The sequence below is a fragment of the Botryllus schlosseri genome, chromosome 10 (genome assembly GCF_051294905.1).
Source record: "Botryllus schlosseri isolate E-star chromosome 10, Bs_hap1, whole genome shotgun sequence".
NCBI lineage: Eukaryota > Metazoa > Chordata > Ascidiacea > Stolidobranchia > Styelidae > Botryllus > Botryllus schlosseri.
In genome coordinates, this window is record NC_137245.1 from 9,480,083 (window position 1) to 9,489,160 (window position 9,078).

General features: G+C 38.8%; 1 protein-coding gene and 1 long non-coding RNA gene across 2 annotated transcripts; both read right to left on the minus strand.

Moving 5' to 3' along the window:
- Positions 1–1,964: 1,964 nt before the first annotated feature.
- Positions 1,965–3,281, minus strand: LOC145448137 (uncharacterized). Its single transcript, XR_013917818.1, has 2 exons — positions 2,652–3,281; positions 1,965–2,167 (listed from the first exon to the last, which is right to left on the minus strand). It is a non-coding gene; the product is annotated as an uncharacterized LOC145448137 (long non-coding RNA).
- Positions 3,282–5,497: 2,216 nt separating this feature from the next.
- On the minus strand, positions 5,498–6,577 carry LOC145448800 (somatostatin receptor type 2-like). The gene has a single exon (XM_080327247.1). The coding sequence runs from the start codon at positions 6,575–6,577 to the stop codon at positions 5,498–5,500; it is 1,080 nt and encodes a 359-aa protein (XP_080183373.1).
- Positions 6,578–9,078: the final 2,501 nt, after the last annotated feature.

Here is a 9,078-nt window from a genome sequence, read left to right on the forward strand (position 1 = left end):
TGGAAATCTCAAAATAGTCGATTCAACAGCAATAGTGCAGATATTTCGTCAACGGAGCTATATTTATCCTATATTTTCAATTGTCAATGTCAATCCAGTATAACGTCCAGGTTGAATAGTCGTGACGTTATGGCTTTAAAAAACATGCTTTAAATAAGGGCCTTGTTTTAAACTTGCTTGTTTTAAATCGATTTTTGCTTTAAATGCTACACTATATGTAATAGCTGCGACAAGCGAAACTTGATACCCTCTGTAACGTTGTTAGGACAGGGTTTCTCAAACTATACCACAGATTGGGTCACTGGTCGCGAAAAAAGAAGTGGTACCTCGAAATATTACTCCTTGCCAAATCATAGCTACAATCGATAACCAATCAACTCAATACGTAAATAGAGAATCTATGACAATAGTCACAGTCATGCCATATTTAATTGGCCCCTAGTCCAATTTTTAATTTGACAGTTGTTATGACATGATAAAAACTGCTTTCTCTCGACCTACGTTTGATTCGGATGATAGGTAACAGTACACGCTTGCAAAATAGTATTCCGTTCAGTTTCAGAGGTGGTTAAAGTCGTCATCGCCGCTATGAAAGTCGAAGTAGGAGTAACGTAGTAAAATTCTACTCAATTGCAAATAGAAGTACCGAATTCAAAGTAAGTAACAAGTGAGTTTAGTCTAAAAAACTGAAAATCATTAGGCATATAGGTGGAAATAGTCAAAAGAATATAGCCTAACCACTCGAGTAAATAGTGTAAGTTGACAAGCTTAATTGAGTACTTCGATAAAGCAGAAGTACTTCGGTACTGGCCACCTCGGACTGCGTATAGTAGGTGGGGTCGGTAAGATAGTTGGTTACTATGAAGCTATTGTTTGGGTATTGTGTGTGTAACATGCTATAGGATTTAGATATCGATGAGAGATCTCGCGAGCTGAATTTACCTTCACACTAATCGTTTGTCTATTAGTCTAAACTACCGGTCCGCGATCTGGCGCCGGTCAGTAGAAATTAGAGAAATAACATAACATTTTAAACGTACTTAGTAGTTAGGAACGCATTTATCTTTATGGTGTCGCAATTGAGAGTCCATGGTCTACTTTGGGCGTGCGTCACAAAAAGACACCAATAAATTAAGTTTCCTATACTACATTGAAGTTGCAAGCATTTGTCGTAATTAAATTTAGAGTAAATTTCGGTTTTGGAGATTTTACCGTTCAAACGTTTGTTTTGAAGTTTTACCGGTCCGCGAGGTCAAAAAGGTTGAAAGCCACTGGTCTAAACTTCGCGTTTCATCGGTTGGTAAGCTATTTACACCGCAGTGCATCAGACGCTTTCTTAGATTTGTGACTGAAAAAATAAAATCGTTTTACCAAGGAGTGGATGCATGACTTATGTCAAAAACCTCATGCTCAGAAATTCGGTTGTTCACGAAAAGGGCAAATGATATTTGCAATGGCACGTTCGTTTTAAAGGGCCTTAATTGACCACATATCATTCACCTGGGTTTAGGCCAGACATGTGAAACTAAATCAGTCGAATGATACCAGAATGTTACCTCCAAATCCAATGAACCTCAATTGTTTGTCAATACACTGAAAAAAAAAATTACCTGGATTTACCGCGAAATGTCTGGAAGCAGGGTGGCCAGCCACTTGGCAGTAATATAACATTACCGTCACTCAATGTAAATTCAACTTACAACCGTCCGGTAATCTAACTTTACATGCCAGACTGTAATGTTACAGTCACATCTGGTATATTCAATCTACATTTTCTTCTGTGTACATTTACCACTGTAATTTTACCGCCTTACCTACCTACCTACCTACCTACAACCCTACATGCTGTCCTTGTAAATCAGATTACATGCCAGCTTGTAAATTCACGTCTCAGCCTACATCCATACCTATCCCAAAGCAACGCGATGCCAAAATACCGCAAAAGTTTCTTCACGCTCTCAAGATGACATTAGGACAACTGTATATTCATTCATGATTCACGATGAAAAAGTATTGCTGCTGGAGGTATAATTCTTGTTTAGGAGGCATGCGAATATAGCACGAGTGGTCCCAAAAAAGGTGAATCAATTCCAACGCTGGATAAACTTTCAATTGTTTCTTTTTCTCGTCTTCATTCTTTCTGTGTGACTAGTATCTTGCAGTTCCACTAAAAATAATTCATGCGTAAGTCGCTATACTAAGCCAAGTTGCTAACCTAGACATTACTTATAAAGACTAAGACAAATAGGCTAACAAAAATATAACAAGTTTTGAAGTACCGGTACTGGTACATTGTGAGTTGACGACTCCTCATTTGACATGATATAGCAGAGATTCATGACTTAAATGATAAATGTATTGAAAGAAAAGGTGCCTCATTTGACGCGGCATGTGAGCCAAACATATCGAGCAGTGGATGAAAACATATCTAAGCTATGACCCGATAAATGTCAATAACAAGCCAACAGTTTCAACTACTCCGCGGCAGAGTATGTGGTGTCGCAGGTCATTATACAAGTCAACTAATATCCCAAAATAGAACTGAGAATGGGGCGACTGAAATATTTAAATCATGAAACCAAAGTCATCCGGGTGGTGTGCACAGTCGTAGATATTCACGGTAACTAATACTATACAGTAGGCTACTGTACCTTTTACGATGCGTATCCCATTCATCAATCCTGAGAATCTTCAACGAAAGTCTCTACTTTCTTCAATCACAAGTCACAAGCTTCGCACCGTCAGCCTTTGCACGCCCAAAGCTCAATATTAATGGCCGACCAGTCGGCTACTCGGCTCGGCACGCAGACGACTTTGAAACAAGTGATATTCATCCGCTCACATATGCCACCAATAATATTTACTGTTCACGTTATAATGTTCAATCCAGGTTGGTTTTTCATATAGAAACATCTATCAACGCCTATAGTCCCTTTCTTTTGCATTTAATTTCGTATATATTGATATTTATTGCTCCACGTGTGGTTCCCTACTTACTTACCTAACCGGACGCTATTTGTGATGTCACAGTTGATTGTTGGTTGTTTACTACGAATCTCAGAAAAACCTGCAACGCGCAACCTAAGGTAACCTATTATAGGTCGCCGTGTCCGCCATTAAGAAATGGTCAACTGAGCCTGCTGCTGTGCTGATATTTCTAGTTTCAGGAATAAGATTATATATCCTAAACTGATTTTTGTAACTCATTAGCCCTATCTGTTACAACAAATCTAACCGCCGAGACCGACCGTGTAGCCATAGCCTTATAATATAATGTCTATAGTGTATAACTAGAACTACATTGTCAGCTGCTTCTTGCACCCAACTATGCACTATACCGAAATTGGTACTAGGGTCAACCAGTTCCGTGTAACCTAATCCTGTCTCGCGAACGAGGTTGAATCAGGTCAAATCGCAACGAGAATGATATCATAGTGACATGCACTTCCACGTATCCACTGGTTGCTGGGGCTTGGAAGCTAATCAATTTTGCCAATAGCTTGGTAAAATGCCGTAGCGAGTAACTGTCAGTAACCTTGCGAAGAAATTCTGGTAACTTGACTTAGCAGCTAAATTAATGTAATATTACATATCAAAATGTAAAATGACAAGCTACACGCTGCTATTGGCTGCGACCGGTAATTCGTTGTAAAATTTACAGAAATTTCTTTGTAAATCTACCAGATTTTTTTGTGTGAACAGGATTCGGCACCGAAAAATACACAATATAAAACTGAATGTCAACAATGTGTTTTACACGTTGTTGTTCTGTCATATGATTGTTAAGGAGTCGAGTTACAATTTTAAATACGTCTCTCCGTTGAGGAAATGAGAATAAATAACACTATGAACGATACATTCCATGTGCCATCAGCAAGGGATGGTGTGAACCTCTGAAAGGTTCAGGTTCGTGTGAACGCGAACCTTTTTGAAAGGTTCTGTGTGAACGCGAATGTGAACCTCATGACGTCACGTCACGTCATATTGGTAATTCCAACCCTATATTTCAATGAAGTGATAGCCTATATTAATGTACACGATGCCTAGAGATGACTCGAGCCACATATTGCCACAATGCTGAAGTACGTATTGACATTTGAAACGTCGCTAAATGTATCAACTGCTGGGGCAATCAAATGATAAAATAATCCCAGAAAATCAATATCGTCCATCGCTTTGTCAACAATTTCGACGAGGACTTGCCAGGGAATATAAGCTTCCGCCTTAAGGGTCTAGGTCAGACCGGACAATGTATTCGGCGTCTGAGTATTGCTACGTTGATATTGAGCACAGTGTAAGACGGGTTTCTATACTTGCTACCGGTATTACCCCATTAACAAGTTATACAGCAGTAGCCAACAGCCCAATCACATGGATTTGGTTTTGATGATATAGTGAACATATGAAGTCAAGATTGACCCAGTACTCGTGCTAGATTTTTTTTTCATCAGAAAACGATATCAATCTCATTGGTTGGTTGAATAAGCATCAATCGCTGACTAGCTACATGTAGAGTATTTCGCTCTTGGTGTTGTGTGATTGTGGGTCAAGCTCACAGCATAGAGTCACTAAATATTAACAAACGAAAAGCTGGATATTGTAGCAAAGCAAGTAAAATTTTTGAGATTGTCAAGGTGCATGCTCATTTAGTGTTGATTTTTTATGCTGCCAGCGCCATGAATAGAGTGGCCCGCAGTTGAAATGCAATAAATTTGAACCAAAGATGTTATCATGAAATGAATATTGTAATATATGAAAAAAGTTCACAATGCAGAACCTGCCAATGTTCTGTTGTGAACGCGAACCTCTAAATTTTCGGGGTTCACACACAGAACGCGAACGTGAACCCCACGTTCACAGCATCCCTCAGCATCACTAAACTAATGACTTTTGTCCAATGTATCGTGTCTTATAGAACTGCGATGCGTACAACTGCGCCTTCTATATTCCATACATGCCCATAAAGACGCAGCATAAGAATATTACAAATGCATTAAAGTCGATATGTACGGCTTGGGTCGCGATATGCCAATAAAACCCAGATTTGGGTTCCCGTCTAAAAAGTGTAAAAACAGCAGGTCTATATCCACAGACGAATCTGCAACGTGTACAACTGTACATTCCACCATGATCGTATAAATCTGAAGACTGATATTTTTGTATACTTAGAAACGTACTGCAAGTTAAAATACTGCTGTCATTTCGACAATAAAAATGGATGTTGCAAAACCTAGATTTCTAACGGAATGCAAACAGTGAACCTGAGGATTTCAGATATTCGATAAATCCCTCTCTACAACCCAACGCGAAAGACTGAAGAAATATCTGTTTATACTTATCGTGGATTATATTGCATGTTACATGTTTTGCTGATATGATATGAAACTCGTATCGACGTTTCAATCTTCTCGAGTGCGAAGAAATAAGTGCAAATACGATTCTCGTTCAAAATCTAATAAGGGGCGTAACTGTTTGATTTTAAAGTAGCCTAAGCATTTCAGACAGTTGTTGCTACATGTTGCATTTTGGTGCTGTCGTGATCTTCAGCTTGTCGCCGGTGAGATATATTCCGACGAGATGGTGACCTCCACGTTCTACAGTCGGTGTTTCTCAGAAAATCTTTTGTCGAAGTTTGAATTGCTTCAGACCCGAGATTGTATATGATAGGGTTGATAGACTCAGTGAAACTCAGAAAACCTCTCGATGCCAAAAACACGCCTAAATAAACTCGTGCACTGTTTAAATGAATAAAATGCATGATTCCGTAAACAAACTTAGGAATATGGCCTATCAGGAAACTGGCTATAATCAACGATAGTTGAAGCAGGGCTTTCTTATCTCCGTTCCGTAATTTGTGGCTCTGAGAAAGATGTTTCCTTTTTATTTTCTGTTCCAGTAGACAGAACGCGATTCCAATACAGAAAGTCAAAATCAATACCATCGGGACGACATTTAAGATTCCGTTATCCATGATTTTGAAAATGTCAACAAGCAATGCGTTGTCCGTTTTGTAGTAACAGACTTGCTTGGGCGAAAGCAGTGATGGCATAACATCCAAGTAGTATGCAGGAATCGGCATTATCACAACCGTCGCAATCAACCACACGCAGGCCGTTATCCACTTAGCTTTTCTTATCGTCATAACCCTCATAACTCGATGTGGATGGCGGATGGCGTAAAATCGCCATATCGATAGAGCGAGCACGAGCATACTTGTGACAGCGGGCGTTACTGCAAGTATAGGGTATATCAACTTGCAGATTGCCCGGTCCCATGTATAGTCTTCATTCGCGGCCGCATTCATAATTTGTCCGACAATGAACGGCGACGCGAGAATCGATAGAGAATCCGAGCAACATAAACCGATAATGATCACGTTGAGAGGAGACTGCTTCATTCTGCAGATAGCAATGAGGACGGTCACGTTTGCGCAAAACCCTAAAGTCCAGATTACTCCAAATGCAGCCCAGATCACCTTTATTTCCACTCTGGTAAGGAGATCGGGGTTAGTCCGAATTTCCGTTGTTAGCGATGGCGTGGACGCGTAGGATATATTTCCGAAATTTGTGATATTCATCTTAGAGGTGGCTGGTTTTTAAAATCTGAAAAAGTAATGGGAAAACATATGAACATTTGGTAGATGATATATATATGCATATGTTGATTACGGGATTTTTAGTTGACTATATAAGAGGATGGTATGTATGGCAAAATTTCACGTGTCGGAAATGAAGTTCTGTATTTACGTCTTGAGCCCGATTCTATGCATCTCATCAGCTTACATATATCATTTCTCCAAATATGTCATTCATGAAAATTGGCAAAGTCAACGATCGCGTATAAGTTGCACAGTTAAATGTGCTTCTCGAAGTACAGAAATTCAATTTCCCAACAAACAATCTGTGCCTTTCTCAAAATGTATTCCACCCGAAAATCTTCCGATCAAATGAAGTTCACAACATTAATATATTGATTGATGCGATATGTGATTATGCACAAACATATAAACGCCATATTCCGTCAAAGTCGCTTCTCACGCCTTCTGTCTGGCCGACCCCGCCTCTCTGTTTCTAATGATTTTATTACAATTTTCGAATGAGTACGGCTTACTTCGAGATCTGGACTTAACCTTCTCTAGTAGAATTTTCAACGTATATATCTTGGAAATTTAAGTGTTATCCTTCAATTGCATGCTAGGAAGCAATGGATGAATACTCCCAAGTTTTCCTATATATCTTCGTTTTCGACAAAAACCAATCCAATCGGCTAATAGCAATGAAAGACACGCTATTTTGCAAATTTAAGTCTCAATATCTGCTCTGCTTTAATAAATAACCGCGAAGTTCATTTTGATATCATGTCACATCAATATTTCTTGTATCAATACTTTCGAAAGCAGATTAACTTTGAAACCATAAACTCTTTTGGAGGTAATTCCTTAAAAAAAACTGGGCCTCGAAATCACTTTCATCATACCAACTTACTCTCATTTGGGCAATGAATATATATCATCTTTCTCAAAACATGACTTGGATTTACCAATTCCATTGTAATGAACTTCGATTTCAGTTTCAGGAGGTTATGTGGATACATCACGTCTAGAAGCTTAAAACTATGTTCAAATTGCGGTTTTCGCATAATTAAGTCTTGGACTGTCTTCAATTAACGTTCCATAAACTATTATCCAAAATAGCACCGCGGGTACAAGTACATATTGATAATATGCGTCATTTATACTTTCCAAACCCATAATTTTGTTGATTCCGCGATTACCTGAGCATCGAAAGTCATTTTCAAAATCACGCAAAGTAAGCTAGGCTTCTATACATATGGTTGCATCTAAAACAAAAATCGATTTAAAACAAACATGCTTAAAACATGGTCCTATTTAAAATATGTTTTTTTTTAGTATTTTTTTTTGTCAGGAATTGTGGTGGATTGACATTGAAAATTGAATATATAGGGGGAGCATGACTAGTTCAACGAAAAAGGCTGCCGATCCCTGTAATAGATGGACCAAAAATATCTTTAACCAGGACTACATCGTTGTGCATCATGTTTACGGTCGTCGGTCATCATCATCAGACCACCCATTCCGTACCAATGATCTATTTCTATGTGCTATAACCTGGGCAGTGGAGTCGGTAAATTTTACCACCGACTCCAACTCCGACTCCACACATTTTCAATGAACCGACTCCGACTCCGACTCCGACTCCTAAGTCTTTAAACGTACCGACTCCGACTCCAACCCCGACGCCAACAGTATTACCAATTTACTTTGAACATTATATGCCACATATACTGTTAATGACTATCATATAACCATTTAACATCTGCAAACGTATGATTACAGATGGCATGCAAAATTGTTTCATAATGGCACAGCTCGAATTATTCACTATGCACGAATGATTGCCTTTCTAAATATCCTTCCATTTTTCATATTTTATCAGTTTTTATAACATGGATACTCTAATAACCTAATATGCAGGCCGTGTTATTTTTGGCATATGCCAAAACTGCCAAAAATAGCTTATTTTTGGCATTTTTCAATTTTTATTTTTGGCAGTTTTGGCATCGACCTCTAAATAGATATTTTCAGACTCGAATTAGTCATAAAAACGCTTTATTTGGGTCGGTTTATCAATAGAGAGCAAAATATGTGCAGCATCCACTTATAATCAGTACCAACAAACAATAATAAGAAGAAAAAACCTAGCGATTACATACGTTAATAATATCAAACGAAACCACAAAATGTGCAGTATCCATTCGGGATCGGTGCCAATAAGCAAAAAGACTGAGAAGCCTAACAAACACGCTCCACACCTGATTGTTACAGCTTTTGAATAGACTTAAATTGTTTGCACTGTAACAGTGCTTCCAAAGTCAGCTCAGCAAAGTTTCTCCTGAATTAATTTTTCACCTAACGAATCTGGGAAATATCGACTTCAACAGTAGCCGTTGAGGGAAAGAATGTTGCCAGTCCTCCACAAAAGGTTTTCAGAGCTTCAAAATTTCGGAGGGCAGAACCGCCTTCCAAGCATCATGAAAAGAGATCACTGCGCTAGTGCC

Bases quoted from the DNA above. Each gene is read 5' to 3' on its own strand.
- LOC145448800 (XM_080327247.1), bottom strand. From the start codon at position 6,577: ATGAATATCACAAATTTCGGAAATATATCCTACGCGTCCACGCCATCG.